The sequence below is a fragment of the Phalacrocorax aristotelis genome, chromosome 5 (genome assembly GCF_949628215.1).
Source record: "Phalacrocorax aristotelis chromosome 5, bGulAri2.1, whole genome shotgun sequence".
NCBI lineage: Eukaryota > Metazoa > Chordata > Aves > Suliformes > Phalacrocoracidae > Phalacrocorax > Phalacrocorax aristotelis.
In genome coordinates this window covers 7,250,467-7,267,468 of record NC_134280.1, presented here as the reverse complement: position 1 = coordinate 7,267,468, position 17,002 = coordinate 7,250,467, and the positions used below count along the sequence as shown (strand labels likewise).

At 41.8% G+C, this 17,002-nt stretch overlaps 1 protein-coding gene across 2 annotated transcripts in view; it reads left to right on the top strand.

The window, feature by feature from the left end:
- The window catches only part of THSD7B (thrombospondin type 1 domain containing 7B), a 284,929-nt gene extending 270,903 nt beyond the window's left edge, over nucleotides 1–14,026 (top strand). The window contains exons 22-28 of one of the 2 annotated variants that reach the window (XR_012660584.1): nucleotides 4,316–4,475; nucleotides 4,840–5,013; nucleotides 5,103–5,198; nucleotides 6,321–6,403; nucleotides 8,000–8,074; nucleotides 11,781–11,868; nucleotides 13,688–14,026. Coding sequence is in view for 1 of the 2 variants with exons in the window: in XM_075092835.1 (XP_074948936.1) it covers nucleotides 4,316–4,475; nucleotides 4,840–5,013; nucleotides 5,103–5,198; nucleotides 6,321–6,403; nucleotides 8,000–8,192; nucleotides 11,781–11,868; nucleotides 13,688–13,769 (876 nt within the window). In the remaining variant the exon portion in view is untranslated. Of the gene's footprint in view, nucleotides 1–4,315; nucleotides 4,476–4,839; nucleotides 5,014–5,102; nucleotides 5,199–6,320; nucleotides 6,404–7,999; nucleotides 8,193–11,780; nucleotides 11,869–13,687 lie in introns of both variants that reach the window. The other variant, XM_075092835.1, reaches the window with a different exon arrangement.
- Nucleotides 14,027–17,002: the final 2,976 nt, after the last annotated feature.

Below are 17,002 nucleotides of genomic sequence, written 5' to 3'. Positions count from 1 at the left end.
TGGACAGGACAAGGGGTAATGATTTTAAACGAAAGGAGGGGAGATTTAGACTGGTTATAAGGAAAGAATTGTTTACACTGAGGGTGGTGAAACGCTGGCCCAGTTGCCCAGCGGGGTGGTCGATGCCCCATCCCTGGAATCATTCAAGGCCAGGCTGGATGGGGCTCTGAGCAACCTGATCTAGTTGGGGATGTCCCTGCTCCCTGCAGGGGGGTTGGACTGGATGGCCTCTAATGGTCCCTTCCAACCTTAACCATTCTATGATTCTATGATATTTGTATTTTATGTAATGAACAACAGCTCATTGCAACTAGGGATGTGAATATGGTCCTTGTATGTACTGCACTCAGTATTCATTTATGAATAAGATAAATATAACAAAATTATAACATCAGCCTGTATTTTGTCCAGCTGATGTAAGCAAATTCTGTTAAATATTAGGGAAGAGACCTTCAACCATAAAGGCTAACAGAGCTGATTAAAGAATTAGTAGGGAAGCTGAATTAATGCCCTGGCATATTCCACATAAATAACACATCATGCAGGTTAAAAGTGTGTGCATCCAGAGCCCAGCTAAATTTCAACTCAGAGCAAGTAATCACAGCCTTCCCTAACCCAGATATCATCCCGTGCTTTCAGTGAGATAGAGCCTGCTTCTCTCCTTAAATTACTGCGGTGTAGTTTCTTTACCCTTTGCTTTGTTTTGGAGAGGAACCGTTTTATTTGTGTTCACTTCTCTTTAATGAGGTTCTTCAGAATTAAATGTAGTTCATAAATACAGGGTGATTTATTCCTGTGCTTTACTGGAAAAGAAGCTTAAGCTTACTTTCTAAAAAAGCTTTCAGATGTCCTGTTTTCAAGGATGCTTTGTGAAATAAGGTGAATGCATCCTATGGTAAGACTAAAGTGCATATTGTGAAGGTGTCTTCCTGTAATAATGTAAACAGGACAATTATTTATAAGGCTAAAATATTATTTTCTTGTATTACAAGATAACTGACACTGGATTTCTTAATTGTAGAAGGACTGTATGATGCTAAATTGACTTTGTGTGAATAATTAGAGGCGCCTGCATGTTTAGGAATAGAGCCCGCTAGTGTTCTGTGTTGCTGGTTTTCACAGTATGGACATCAGTGCATTGCTCTCCAGGTAACTGCACGTCACAGGCACACCTCTGGCAGGCGTGGGGCATTTCTGCCGCATTCAGAGGCGTGCAGAACTTGAGAAATGGTCAATACACCTAATCTTAAAGGGTTACATTACATTAATCGTTTTCCTACTGGAGTTGAAGTGGTTTACCCTGATTAGCCTAAAAAAAAAAAATTAGCAGTAGCTGACACTGTTCATAATTTTTCCGTTAAAGGAATGTAAGCGAAGTAGCTAGATGCTATCAAGCACTAGCTGCCTAACATTCCTAAGACTAAGAACCCTTCCTTTCTAACATGTTTTAAAAGCACTCCCTTAAATGTGATCACGCAACGCTTCCTCATTAGAGAAAACTTTTACCTGATTAAATGCTCATCAACCTGTGAAAGCATTGCCCAGTCAACTCTTTACCTAAAATAATTGTGAACACACATGAACCCCAGTAAAACCTGAAAAGGGAAAACTTTTCTTAAAGATACATCTGGGCAAAGCATCTCATTAGCACAGTTATCTCTTGTCTTATTAGTATGTTATGAGTGGAAAGTATTGGAGGGTGATGTGAGAGGTTTGGGCAGATGGTGTCAGTACGTCAGTCAGTTCAGAAGATACCTGGATGTCAAAACACAGTCCTGGTGTAAACCTTCTCCTTATTTTACCAGTGGTCGGTTGGGGCGAGGGGAGTGAGAGGCAGAGGCTCCGTGAAGGTGCCTCCTGGAGGGACCCATACCTCCAGGCTGTATTTAGGGGACCCAGAGTGGGTTCTGCATCCTCCATAGGGTCAGTGTAGAAATTTTTGCAGCCAAAGGTGGGTAATGCCCCCTGGAAGTCAAATCCCCGCGTATTTCCTGCCAGGAGCTTGTGACTCAAGAGGCAAATCCTGGTTCTAGGCAAACCTCAGGTGATCACATCTTCCAAAGAAGAGCATTTACAATACAAATCTGATTCCCTGAGCTTTGAATATGTGATCATCTCCTTGGCAGTTCTCCTGTGACTAGCAGCTACTCCCTGCATCCTCAGTGTGCCATTACTGCAGCAAACTTCCACTGACTCCACACCTATTAATTAGATCTTCAAATGTATAATTTTGGGGACATGAATAATTTTTAAGATGATAAGGAAGTTAATGCAGTGCTCCTGCGTTGCTTATGACCTTGCCAAATATACCAAAAAACATCTCCCTTTATAAATGACAGGATGACATTTTACCTTTTAAGTGTGTTCAGTTGATTGTAAAAACACCTTGGTGGTCTTGAAAGAAAGCAAGCAAATGGAAGCCACTGTTAAAAAGCGAACCTTTATCTTTGGGATTGTTTGAAAGTCCATGGTTTCTAGACAGTTTTTATTCTAAACATTGGAAAAGATGAAGGTATTTCTAATATTGCATGATAGGGGAATGAAGAATGTTGCATGTGGACTTTTGTGGTGGAGACTGCCTTACCAAAAAATGTATTCTTTTTACCTGTTTTTTTTATATTTATATCTTGGTATTCATACAACTATTTATATATCAATACATATATAAATAGCTTTATATTGTTTATACAAGAATAAGTATAATTTAAAAACTTTTTTTGGCCTTTCCAGTGATCTTTAGGCATTCCCTGAGCCACTTTGAGCTGGAAATACATTGCAGTTTGATTAGTGCCCAATTCCCTTGAGAATTTTCTCCACATTGTCTTCTGTTTCCACCAGCCATTTCTAAGAGCTCTAACCCAATTGGCAGCTGCATAAGTTATTTGCACACCATTAATCTCAGACCACAATAGAAGTTTCAGTGGTGAAACAGTAATTTAGAACAGTAAGTTACATACTGACTAAAGTGAAACATGGTGTTAAAAACTTGAAATCTGGCTGCATAGAGTAAATCTAATGCTTCTCTAAGATGCTTTTGATTAGCTACTGCTCTAAATCCAGCTACTTATGCTCTTATTTCCATTTTATTGTGGGTCTGCAACTGAAGGATGGAGAGAGTGAAAAAGCTACCAGGTGTATGCAGGAAAGCCATTCCTGCTAGCAAGCCCACTGCAGAATGAATGCACCTGGTAGGAGCCATTCTGTTCTGCAGATGAAATCCATTTATTTTAAAAGAATCCACTGCCAAGTGATCCAAAGGAGCACTTCCCTTGGTTATGTAAAAGCAATGTTTCATCCTTCTTCTTGGCTTTTATTTACTTAGTTTTGTGAAGCAACATTTCCGCAGGGCTTCAGGTGCATGTTCATAAAGCATCATGCAGGTTTAATGTGTGCACCCCAAACGTCATTGCAGCTCTGTTTTTCAGATGAGAGTGAATCAATTCCAGGCTCTAGAAATACCCTCAGTGCTTCAGCTCTTAGAGCATCCTCAGCCCTTGGTCATCACTTCAGCCAAATAATGTTGATTTTTCTGGTAAAGGAAGTCCCCTTCAGCAAGTGGTTTGGTGTATGACTAAGTATTTCAGAATTGGGCTGACAAGTGTTGAGTGGCTCAGATGGAGCCTCCCATTGCTTGTTCAAATGGGGTTCGGTGCTAACAAGCGGTGCCCAAGTTTGCATGATGTTTTGATAGAGTATGCGACATGAGTTGGTGATCTCTGTCCACTGCAGAGCCAATAGCTCCCTTTAAGAAAATACACAAACAGCCTAGTGCACAGTAATCCTTGCAGTTTAATTAAGTGTGCCAGAGGATTTTTGCTGTTGGAAGGTTTAAATAATGTAAATGCTCCTACTGGGCTGTATCATCAAAGGAGGTGTGTGGAAATATCCATTCCTTATGGGCAGGCTCTGCTCTTGAACTGTCCAAAGACTGTCACATTCCAGATTTCACTAGAGAAGCCAAAAATTGCTGTGTTCATGTAACTGGGCATTTCTTAAGAATCAGTAAATACACTAGCTCTAGTGAACAGTCTAGTGAAGGGCTGACCCCAAAGACAGTATTCGTCTTTTACGGTACCCGCCTCTTCTCCTGCTTTGGTTACAACACACTTTTCTGTGTGGCTCTGCCCCTACCTCTGTGCTTCTGCAGTGATGTGTAAAGAGATCTCCGTCTGTCTTCCTATAACTGGCAACACTATTGTAGTTCAAAGCCCAGATTTGTATCTTTGAAGTCTTTTTAGGTGGAATCAACCGTATTTCTTCTGTCATGTGCTAACATCAGCGATGTGTGTCTCTTTTCCCTTCTCTCATTTTGTAGGATGGACAGTGTGGAGATGGATTGCAAGTCCGCAACCTCACGTGTGTAGTGCATGATGCATCTGTTTCTGTTACATCCAAGCCAGTAGAAAATGCGTTGTGTGGTGAGCTCCCATCAAAAGAGAGCGTGCTGCAGCTACCGTGCTCAGTGCCTTGCCCAGGTAAAGCCTATGGAAAGTCACAGTGCATTTCTGCCTGTGATAGCTGTCTGAGATGGAGATGCTCCCATAGCTCTGAGTACTGTTAAGCGCCGAGTAAGAATTTGATTTGTACTTCAGCAGATCAGGTAAATGCTCAGTCTGCTGTTCCTAGATCACCTGAAAATTACTTCTTTTTTTTTTTTTCTTTTTTTTCTTTTTTTTGAGAAAATGAAATTCTCCATGAAGTGGAAAATCTGAACAATGCATACCGCTGGGTGATAAGCTGGGGGTATTTCACTCTTACAGCTGTTGTATTCTTAGGCTATCCTTATCCTTCACGGCTGATTCCTTTTGAAAACCTGTGATTTATTCTTTCAACATGCAGGTGACTGCCACCTGACAGAATGGTCAGAGTGGAGCTCCTGCGAGCTCACCTGCATCAACGGCAGGAGCTTCGAGACGACAGGGCGCCAGTCCCGATCCAGGGCGTTTATCGTTCAGTCTCCTGAGAACCAAGAGAGCTGCTCCGGACAAGCGATGGAAACACGGCCTTGCTCAGGTAGCATGGCCACAGCGCTGCTTCCTCCCATTCCAGAGTTTATTCTGGTTTTGTTGCAAGGTGAAGACTAACTGGTATTGATATTGCAGGAGGGAAGTGTTATGACTACCTGTGGAAAACCAGCCTTTGGCGAGACAATGTACGCACAGTGTGGTGTCAGCGCTCGGATGGAATAAATGTCACAGGTACCCAGAAATTGCTGTGCTATGTATATCCATAACCATACCATGTTATGTTTGGTAAGTATGCCGTTCATACTATGAATGGAAGTCTCCGTCCAGGTTTTTCTTCTCTTGCATCAGTCGCTCAGAGGGCAGTTGGACAGCCTTCCTAATTCCTCCAGAATTTCTGTTCAGATTTGTGTGTAGGAAAGGTGTTCACCAGCCTTGCTGTCAGGTCAGCATCACACATGTCAATTCAGAAGAATATTTGGGTGAGTTACCCCTACTGTTGGGTTGGTCACGAGAAGAAATGAGTGTACATGTACTAAAAGGGCTTCCTGGGCTGGCTTGCATAGCTGTTTGTTAGTGCAACCTTCCTGTAACTGTGGAGAGCAGAAGAGAACATTACACACGTGATAGAGAGCCCAGTGCCTGTACCTCTTCTATTCAACACACAGGAATCTCAGATTGCTCAAGCTGTGAGATTCCTGCTGTTGCCGTGACCTACAAATTCTGCCTGCACAGGATGAGAAGGGAAATTCATGGTCAGCACTTTGAAGCTCCATGAGAGACTGGCAAAGGCAGTAGGACTTGCACATCCATAGGATCTCTCTCAATATGCACAGGGTGACGGAGTAGACTAGAAATGAAAATGCAGATGTTCTTACCTAGTTCTATTTATAATGACTAGTTAAGATAACAACAAAAGTTTTGTGTGCAAAGGTTGGCGAGTAATTGAGAACTCAATTAACATATTTTTATTCCTATAGAAGCACAGACTTCCCCAAGTGAGGATGGGCAAAGGCGTTATGTGGATTATGTCTTCTTATGTAGATAAGACATTAATGAGGACACAGATCTGCATCTAATTCCTGATTCTGTCCCCAACTTCCTATGTGGCCTGTGGCAAATTGCTTAAATCTGTATATCTCTGTTCTCCATTAACAAGATGGGTATGATAATAATTCCCTGCCTTGTTAAGGCAAATTAATTAATGCAATGCCTACAGATATTATGCTAATGTGCTCAGTAGACTAGTATTTAGCTATATAAAGTAAGCAAGGAAGCACTTCTTACACTCTGGTGTTCCAAGTCAAAAACGTTTTAAAACATACCCTTGAAGGCACTCAGTATTTTCTTTTACAGGAGGGTGTGCCCTTCGGATGAAACCTGCAGAAGTTCGGCACTGCAGCCCGGCGTGCAGAAAGCCATTCTCCTACTGCACACAGGTAATTGCTCGCTGCAGAATATGGTTGAGAAATTAACACGGAAAAATCTATTCAATTAGCTTCTGTATCTTAAATGCATTCCAGTACATAGAAAATCGTTTAGTGTGTCCATGGTACCACCTCGAGGAAGTTGTGGGAATTTCAGTCTGAAAGGAAACCACAAACCTGCACAAACAAGTGATGGAGTATTTTTGAGGTGTTACAATTTTGGTTTTATTCAGTAGAGGAGTTTTGGAACCTCTTGGTTAAATTTTCATGGTATGCTATTGTACTGTCTCTTAGAAAATGGACTGTAAACTTGTGTAAGAGAGGAGATGAAGGAGTATGTCCTCTCCTGCTCCTCCACGGACTCAGAAAGCCCCTATGAGCGTAGGGAAGCTGTAGCACGTGATCCCACCGTCCCCATACTATCTCCTGAAGCAAAATGTGGAACTGACCTTTTTTTCCTGAAATGTTGAGCATCTGCCACACCTGCTGAATCTTTGAGAAACTGCCGCTTTGCCTCTGAGCAAATGTGAGCCCAAGACGTTACAAATGCACCTTCCTGCAGTACCGAACTCCACAGCAAGAGCTTCCCCAAATGCCTTATCTGTGTCAGTACTGTGATGGAGTATAAAACCAAGGACCCTTAAAGTAGCCAGGGGTGGTTGGGGTTTAAATATTCATATTTTGAAAATAGCCTCCAGAACTCTCAGCTTCAGATGAGTGTCTGGTGGGAGGAATTACCATTGGAAACTAGCTCATGGGCAATTGAATGTGGCTGGGAGGGTGGCCATGAGAGTGCTCAGAGCCCACAGGAACAGAAAAATGATGGGTAAGCATGAATCTGTTAGCTGTAAAAAATTTGTGACTTCATCTTTTGTCCAAAAAAGCTCAGGATCATGTGTGGCAACAAGTGGAGGATGTCGTGGCAACAAAACTGGTGTCAAGAGTTTAATTATCACAGAGATTGTAAATCAATTGCCTGTTCGGATTGTAACTGAGGGTGTCAGACTCTCACACAGGCATTGTAATTACAAGATAATTAGCAAAGACAAACAATCTAAAAAAGCTGTTTTAAAATAGAAATCCAGAAAATTGAGTATCTATTTAGCAAACCACAGACTTCTAAGAAACCTCTTGAAGAAACTGCTTAGACTGATCCAGGGCAGCAGATATTTGGCTGTAAGAAAGCAAGCTTCATTTCAGATAGCCCTGTGAAATACTGGAGTGGAAATACGCTGGGAGGGTTTGGGTCTGAAGTGGGGTTGTTTCTTGTTTGTCTCTTCCAATGCCCAGCAGGGTCAGTGGGAAAAACATTATTGAGGAGTTTGGATCAAGCCACAGATGCCAGTTATTAAGCCTGTTAGGATGAAAATGTTTGTATGTTGGGATTCTCCATAATTACTGACTCTTTTCAACCAATACCCAAATATATTTGGGCTTTTTGAACTGGAATGGGTTTGTGGGCTCTGGTTCCTGGCTTGTTTGGTTTGGTGGTCGTGAAGTTGCGTGTGCAGGATATACCCTGCAGTTTCTTCATAGTCTGCCTACAATTTGCCCTGTTCTGCGAAGGATACTGTTTGGTTTAATACTGAATTCCCTTTTATCACCTAGAGAGGAGTCTGCGGTTGTGAGCGAGGATATACAGAAATAATGAGATCAAATGGTTTCCTGGATTACTGCATGAAGGTACCAGGTTTAGAAGATAAGAAAGCTGATGTTAAGACCATTGCTGGAAAAAATAAACCTGTCAACTCAAAAATGCATGACATTTTCAAAGGATGGTCTATTCAACCTTTTAATCCAGGTGAAAAACTTAAATATGAATGGAATAAATTGTCTTTACAACGTTTCTGAAGAAAGGTACAAGCTTTGTAGATTATAACATCAGAGATTGTGTCTGGGAGCTGCAGAGCAGCCTCCCAGTTTCTAACTCACATGCCCCCTTTCATTCCTTTGCGCCTATACAGAGTAATCATAATCTCTTATGTTGAGAGATAGCAAAGACAGAATGAAGCAATAATATTTTGCAAAAGTATACTCATATGTGATTTGGGGGGATGCTTAGAACGATTATCAGATGATGTTTCTAGAAGTAATATGTTTGGACCAGGAAAGATATTGATCAGTAGCGCTTCAGAAGATTCAGAGCAGAAAGTACTTAAGATTTCATTAAAGAAAAATTGCTTGTTTCTTGCCATATTTCAAAAGTATATGAAAAAACCAGCATAGAAAATGTAGAGTTTAAACTGTTGGAGTTAAGGCATTACCAAATGCCCCACAAAAAGCAGGCAAGCTGCTACACCCAAGCAGTGCATCCCAAGTGGATCTTTTGACATCCACATCATAAAATGCTTCCCAGTTGGAACTGCGTACTGGATGTGCCCAGACTGGTCCACAGGACTGATGCTGTAGCTGTAATAGCTGATTACCATTTTGACTGTTATTTTGCAAGATTAATTTATTCAAAATAAATTTCTAAAGTGCAAATAGGACTTTAAAATTGGAGACGAAGATGTCAGGCGCATTAAGTTTTACTGACACGCATTAGTTCTCCCCATATTCTAAAACACTGGCAGTGCAGTCTTCCCCCTCTTCTGTTACCTGGCATTCCATTTGTTTCCTATTAGTTTGTAATGAACGCAAGACTTTAGAAAACATGTAACGAAAGGTTCTGTTATGGGCTTCAGGGAGCCATAATTTTGTCTGATATATGTGATCACACTTTGAATGTTACATTTACATATTTGATTTGCATACAGTAGTTAACCTTTGCGTTGACAGTCTCCGAGCTCATCGAGCTGGTCCAAAGCCTTTTAAAGTTGGCTGGTTTTCGATCAAACCCAACATCCAGAAGCCCACGCGGTTCACCAGCAGTCTGAGTCACAGGTTTGGGGTTAATTGCCTTTTTGTCAGCATCCATGGCCCTGTGTAGGATGTCTTACTTAGGTGTCATCTGTTCAGCTGGTACCTTCACAGGGTTAGAAAAAGGGAGAGAGGTGTAGGTGGATGCTGCAATCCTCTCTTTTAAAATCAGCATTCAAGGCTGCAGCCCTGAAAGCTTCTGGTGGGCTTGACCTCAGTGCAGCATCTGTGAGCCGGTTCTCCCCCAGGGACTACATGACAGAAATAGGGACTAAGGAGCTTTTACAGAACATGGTGTTATTTAATTTTAGGGCAGAAATGTTATAGAAACAATATATGGGAAAGGAATAAACGTGCTCCGTGTGCACTAAGCACATCACCAACCCCGTGGCATCCTGCAGGTAACTCTTCAGTCTGTATGTGCCCTTCAGTCCCCAGCTCAAGGCTGCTGCACTTCAAATCACTCCCCTTTGTCTAACTTCTTGACAAAATATGTAATTGCTCCCTTAAACAGGCTCTCAGGCTTACTAGTCTAGGGGTTTGCAATAATTACTGCTAGCTGAGCCAGGAAACCGCTGTTACCTACCAGTTATGCTCTTGGTAGCAGGTCTATGGTGAATGCTCCTTGTATGGATGGCATTTACCACCCTTCAGTACCGTAGTCCTTGATATTTGCGAACATCTAAGGACTTATATCTGTCAGGAAAAGTGTGCATGCCTTTCTCCAGTTAATTGTGATTTCCCTTCCCATTTACAGTTTGGAACACAAATTTTATTACAATTTAATGAGGCTGATGTTTTTGTTCTTTTAAATGCTCTGCAGGAGTGCACAGAACTGATTTCAAATCAGGCTGTGTTTTTCCTTTCTTTACCACACTCTGGGAGGCCAGAGTTCAGGTACAGAAACTTTTTTCAAGTTGAGAAGCAATTTAAATAGCACTGTTTAAATTGTAGGATGACACGGTCCAATGCCTTTATGTTGGATGGAGAGCACAGCTGCCTTCATAGCAGACATGGTGGGATGCCTCTTTGTGGCTGTGACAGGCCCTTTGCAGGACTGCTAAATGTTTCTTGGCCATCTCCAGTTGAGCAGGTGACAAATTTCATACCCAGACTTCAGAAAAAAAAAAAACAACCCAGACCTGATGAACAGAGCTCTTCTCACACGGGAGATAGGCTGTAAGTGTTTTGAGGAGAAGAGAAAATCTGTAAGAGGTACTCAGCCCTTCCACAAAGCCTGGAAGAAAAAAGAGAAAGAATGGGATCTGATTAAATATGTTTCCCTTTGAAAAAATTCATCATTCAAACGTAAAATGTAGAAGAGGCTCAGTGATTGTCCTGTGAAGGAACACCCGCTCGCATGACTGAGTTTGAAATGGCCTCTGTCAAACCATGTCTGTGGGTACGGCGCAGGTTCATATTCCTGCCTCCAGTATGCAGTAACAGCTCTGTTGATGTGAATCAGCTCAGGCTACTGCTGCATGGGAAAAATACCATCGCTTCTCCCCACAAGGAAAGCTGTACAGCCAGAACAGTGCAAGGAACAGAAATATTGCTTTTTTAAAAATTAGTATTATTAATGCAAAGCTTGTAGTTAAGGACCTGTCCAAATAATGTGTTTTGAGACTTTCTATCAGAAGGAAATGTTTCAACACACTCAAGCTCACATGTACGTGGAGGGGTTCCTGCAAGGGTCGCAGAGTGGGTCCCCTGTTTTTGCAATCCAAACAGCCCTATCAAGAGCATTAGCTTGTCTTAGAGCCAGTTCTCTCTCCGGCTCCTGTGGCCCAGCTAGAAAGCTCTTACACAACTTTATCCCTCTTAATATTACAAAGCATATTCTTGTTTTTATTCTAAGCTGATTTTATTCCCATTTGTTGCCCAAGCGTTTTTCAACTCTAAGTGGCTTGTTCTTGCTGGTGTTTACCGCAATTGACCCCCAAGTATTTATGGGGAACAATCCCATGCCTTCTCAGTCCTCTTTTCTTTAGGCTAAACATATCAGGTGTTACCTGCGTTTCTATCTGGGTCAGCTCAACATTGAATTGCCTTTGCCAGAGCAGCCACGGGGGCTCCTGAGCAAATGTACTGCGATTATCTCATGTCCCCGCTCCTTTCCACGGGCAGGAGCCTGGCCAGGTTGTATGTCTTGTGCTGCACCATAAGCCTGGGCTGCCCGTAATGAACTGCAGGAGCTCAGCCAGAGGGGAGGTTACGAAATAATACTGCTTTGGAAAACTGAGGCGGAGAGTTCCTTTTCAGTTTTCATTGAGGAAAATCTACACCTCTTACCAAAGTTACGATTTTGTCTTTAAAATGATTGATTTTTACAGAAATCTTTTTTCTGTCAAAAATATGGGGTTTATGGATTATTCCCAGGCAGTCCTTTCTGTGTTTCCCATCAGTGATGCTACTAATTTTGCTTGTGTGCTTTCTCTTTCCTTAATCTCTTAAGAATTTGTGTATTTCAGAATAAAGTCTTTTGTTCTCCCCTTTTCTCCCTCTGCCCTTTTTCCTCATCTTCCAACAGATGGCAAACTGAAGATGTGGGTATACGGAGTTTCAGCTGGTGGATTCCTCATTGTAGTTTTCCTGATTTTTACATCCTACCTGATGTGGTGAGTATGGCGTGTATTTTGTCCTTAAATAAAAGCTGATTTGTTTTTATTTAAACAATCCAAAATATATCACAACACCCTGTGTTGCAGAGATTTGATCCACAAGGCTTTAGGGAGGAATGGAGCTTGGATTACTTAACTGCCTTCATTTGGCCTCTACCTCAGAGTAATTTAAAACTCTCCAAATTGTAAATGTTGACGGACGTAATTGTGAAGAAGTATGGTGGCCATGCAGGGAAAGAATTATTTTTGATTATCAATAGGCCCTTATATTTATTCAGACTTCTGCCGGGATTAGAAAGGGCTTTTTATTGTATTCTTTAAAAAAAAAGATAAAGTAAAACTGAAAAAAGGCAAGGCGGCTGATTGGTCGAGGAGCTGGCTTCCGCTCAAGGAAGGACTAAATAGAATAGGGGCATTCAGTTGGAAAATGATGTTTGACGTGGGAATACAATAGAGATCTATGAAATCATGAATGGAGTAGAAATGGGCGCTAGGGAATTTTTATTTCCCACAATATAAGAAGTAGGAGGCATCTGATGAAATGATAGTTTAAAATAAACAAAAGATTTTATTTTTCACACAGTGCATTATTGCCTTGTGAGTTTACCACTGCTGGGGACTGTGCATGCCAGGAAGATAAATGGATTCAAAGATGGCATAACAGTTCGCGGGAGATTGGGTCTCTTGGTGTTAATTGTGGTTTTCTGGACGTACGCTCCAGCTCAGGAAATCCCTAAATAGGTTTTTGCAGTGAATACATCAGGTGGAAATATGCCCTGTGTCTAAAGCTGCTGTTACCAGCCACTGTTAGAAACAGCGTACCAAAGCTCTGCTCCACACCAGTGCATCACTAGTGGTGGGCTTTACTGGTGGGAGAGATGCCTGCCCTCCTCCAAAGCAGACGTCACCCTGGGCTGGGGTGGTAGGGCTGCTTTGACAGAGCTAGTGTTGTGCTCTTTGGTCTGAATATTTGGAAAGGTGCTGCCGTTGATGTGTCTTGGAGGATGCAAAGGGAGCAGTGGCCGGCATCCACGTGTCCTGCAACGTCCACAGCTGTACCTGAGGACCATGGACCTGGCCCAGGCTTTACAAACGTTAATGGTGCAAGCTGGCCCAAACCCTGCCAGACCAGGGCAGGAAACCGGAGAGTCACAACTGTGACCTGACAGCATTGTTGCCCACTTTCATCCAGGATCACTTTATTGTCTCTCACTGTCTCAGTCTTTCTCTCAGTCCCTCTTTTCATTTAAAAGCTTAACTAACAATGTTTGGGTGCTGCTTAGGATTTGTAGCTTCCTTCCTTTCCAAGCCATGTAGCCACCATTTCTCTGTGCCTTCACTGTGGCGAATACAGAGGATGTTTTAAATAACACTACATAGTTCTCCATCACTCGAAGGCTGGTAAGGAAGTGTATTTCTCAAGAATAATTATTGCTGCTTCAATACTGTGCCAAAGAAAAAATGAGAATATCCTACTCCTAGACGGTTCATGTTTCAATTTTTCTGTGAGGTGTTCCTTGTTTTGTCAGCTGTGAGAAGACATGGGAGACAAATATGCTTTATTTCCTCTCCAGAGGAAGAGCACAGTTGACTGCCCATTTCTGGCAGTCTCTGTGTCCACACCACACACATAATAGCACTCAAGCAGATCCATGTGGTCTTTCTTGGAAGTAGTCACTGCGCTGCGGTGTCACCTAGTTGCAAAATTAAATATTTGGTGTGGGAAGTTGATTTTTTTGTTGAAGTTTGGGTTTTGATGATGTTTCTGAGCTTATTACAGTTTATAATGTTGTCTCCTGAAATATTTTTCTTGCAGCAAAAAAACAAAGCAGCATCAAAGCACTCCCCCGCAGCAGAAGCCTCTAACCTTAGCCTATGACGGAGACATTGATATGTAACATAAAAAAGAAATCCAAATGTAGACGTCGACTGCCTTAACTGCTTTCTTTTTTGGAACTCTCCGACTTCTCAGTTTTTTGAGGAATCTCTTGACGTGTGATATACTGAGCAGAACAGAAGTATTGCAAGCTTAAAATTTTGCCACCTCTTTATTAAAAAAAAATGGAGTCAAAGACTTGGATCTTGTGAAACTTTTCTGAAGAGACCAGAAAATACATCTTTTCCTGTTGAACAATGGGAATAAAAAAAAAGAGAATCTACAGACACCAAAAGGAATTAGTGAAAAAAAAAGGCATGACAATCCTGAGGAAAATGTGACGTTTACTGTAAATGACAAGTTTGACACAGCATCATTATGCACTATATTAGTGCAGGGTTCTTTATTCTTCACATATTTCAACAATGAGTTTTCTAGTGTTTACATTTCGTTCAAAGACTTTAAAACCAGATCATGTATTTTGAGAAACACAAGGAAGAATGAGTTGAAGTGTCTGAAGTTACCAGGTTTTTTAAAGTTTCTTCCTTCTTATCCTGTTTTCTAGTCTGGAATATGATTTTGCTTCATTTCCACCTACAGGACGGAATAAGGATTGTTATGAAAAAGCATAGGTGGTTTCTTAGCTAAGAATATTTTTTAAAGAGTTGAGTAGATAAGTGTTTTGATGAATGGCTAGAGGATTTGATTGTTTAAAAAGCATTTTAAATTAAATTAAACCATGTAGATACATTATGACCAGTTTAAATTGTTATTCAGTTTAATTAATACAAACTCTGCTTTTGTATTTAAATTTTCTTATCTGAAATATTTATAAATTCTTTTTTTGAATTTAATTACCTGACCTCATTTAATATACATCAAACACAAATGCAGTTTGTAGAAGGTCTTGCTTTTTTAAATGTTTTGAAACCACTAAGAAGTTACGTGTCGTAAACATCTGGGAACATTTGAAGAGGGTAAGTGTTTATAATAGTGTGTGTTGCAAGTAAGAAAGTGCCATCTTGTGGTATTGACTTGTATTTATAAGCAAATAAAATGCTAAAGAGAGTGAGAAAATTGCTTCTGGTGTGTTGAATTAAACGTGTGTAAACAACGTTTGTTATTAGTCTTTCACTGTGTCTGAGATTGGACTTGGATTTCAAACAATTCTGGCATATTTTGTGCTGTAGTGGTTAGTGAAACAAATATTGTAGACAAGTACAAGGTGAGAGAATAATTGCAGATCTGGAGAATGCTTGGTCTCATTTTTAGCTCAATGCTGCTGCTTATTCCAATAATTAGAAAGAAGAGAAAAACAGGACTGTAACCAGCCTAGCACCTATGCAGTCCTCCTCAATCCACAGTTACTTCAGAGTGGATCATTACAAGAGAAGGGTACAACTAGGGCAGAAGGCAATGCTCGTCTTCTTACGTTGCTATTCACAGCTTTGTAAAGTGATGTGAATATTATGGTTTCACTGAAAAAATGATGGTGGTGTAGCTAGGTTTCCTTCCCCAGGTCAGGATCCCTCCTTTCAGCGTTTCTCCCTCAGCATCGAATTGAGATTATATGGTGTCATCAAAGCAAGGTCAGCAATGCGCTTTCCTCTTCCCGCATTAAAAAAAAGGAAATAAAGGCTGACAGAATTGCGAGGGGAAATTGTCTCATTTATTTCTGGCCCTGAAGATGTTCAGCTGGCCCTACTTTCTACCTTAGAGAGCTATAACTGTTTATGGTATAAAAAGCAGGATCTGGTGTTCCCCGGTACCATCGGGGGCCTAAATCTTTTTTTAACAGTGCCCTGTACTGAACCTTTGAGTAACATATAGACTAAGAGTTACAAGGGGAATAATGATCCAGTGCTGTTAGGAAGAATACTGCCAGACCTTAATATATTTTGTCTGTGGGATACAATGTGAGGAGAATTGTACTCTGAATAATGAAGGAATGAACTCAATTAAGCATGCTGTTCAAAAAGGCATTGGAGTTGGAAAGTTTGTGTAATAATAACAGAAAAAAATGACAGCTGCAACATGTGGTCATTGCCCTCAACATCAGGGTAAATTACAATCTGAACAGTGATGTCCAGCGCAGGAGATGTGGGCTGTATGGTGAAGTGCCTGGGGGAAAGAAGTTGCTCCAGGAACAGCACTACAAAGTGTGCGTTTATACCAAGCAGATGGTCTCGGGTTGTGCTTCAGGTTGGTGGCCTTCACACAGTGCGTGTCCCCACTTGTCCTATAGCACCTTCTGGCCAAAGCCCCACAGGGCCTCCAAAGGGCCTGGCCATGGTTCATGCTGGGGCTGGGTGCTGCCTGCGGAGCTGCGGGCTGTGCAGGGTGCTGGCGCACGGGGCCACGGGACCACGGCTGCTGCAGAGCTGCTGCAGTTCAGTAATGCCCTTCAGGGAATGAGTGCACCTGTTTGACTTGTGAAATAAAATAAAACCGAGGGGAAGGCTCATGAGGCTCCTGTTAGAGACGGCTGCTGCTGGCCATGCGCTGCATCTGCCAGCATGCACAGGAACACCGTGTCCGCTCGTGGTCCAGCTTGGGCAGCGCCGTGATTCAAATGTCATGATGTAATTGCATGTATTTGATAATTTGGGATTGAATGAAGATGCGAAATTGAACTGAGGAGCTGGTGGCCCTGCGGGGTCCATGAGGCTGAGAGAAAAAAAAAGAAAAAAAAATAGAATCAGTTGTTTAGACAGGTGCCAAGATTAGTGCTGTGTGTAGGAGCCCTAGGTAAATGCGCTGGGAGGGATGCCCAGCCTCCTGTGGGAGCACTGAAAGGCAATTCCTACCCTTCAGAGTCCAACAAGTCATGGCACGGAGAGGGATTACTCCCAACTCTTGCCTATTGGGGATTTCTAAACTTTATGCTGAAGTAGTTGGTGGTGACCCCTGCGAAGACAGGAGAGAGGTCTCCATCCGCTTCAGGAAGGTAATGCCTGTACCCCCAGCTAGGGCATCCCATTAAGGCACATATACGATTGTGAGTAAAAGCGTCTGAAGGTGAAGAGTTTGCTAAACGCCCTGGCAATCTGTGATGGTAGTTAATAACCAGAAAGTGAGGGAGTCTGCGTTTTGTCATCTTTTGTTTCAACACTTGATTTCAATGTCTGCTGCCAGGTGTCTCCTATTCCGGTATCACAGCTGTAAAATGTGTGATTTTTTTTTTTTTTTTTTTTTGAGATATATCTCTGTGGCATTTTCTCTTCTCCATTCAAAGACACAACAGTAAAACAAAAT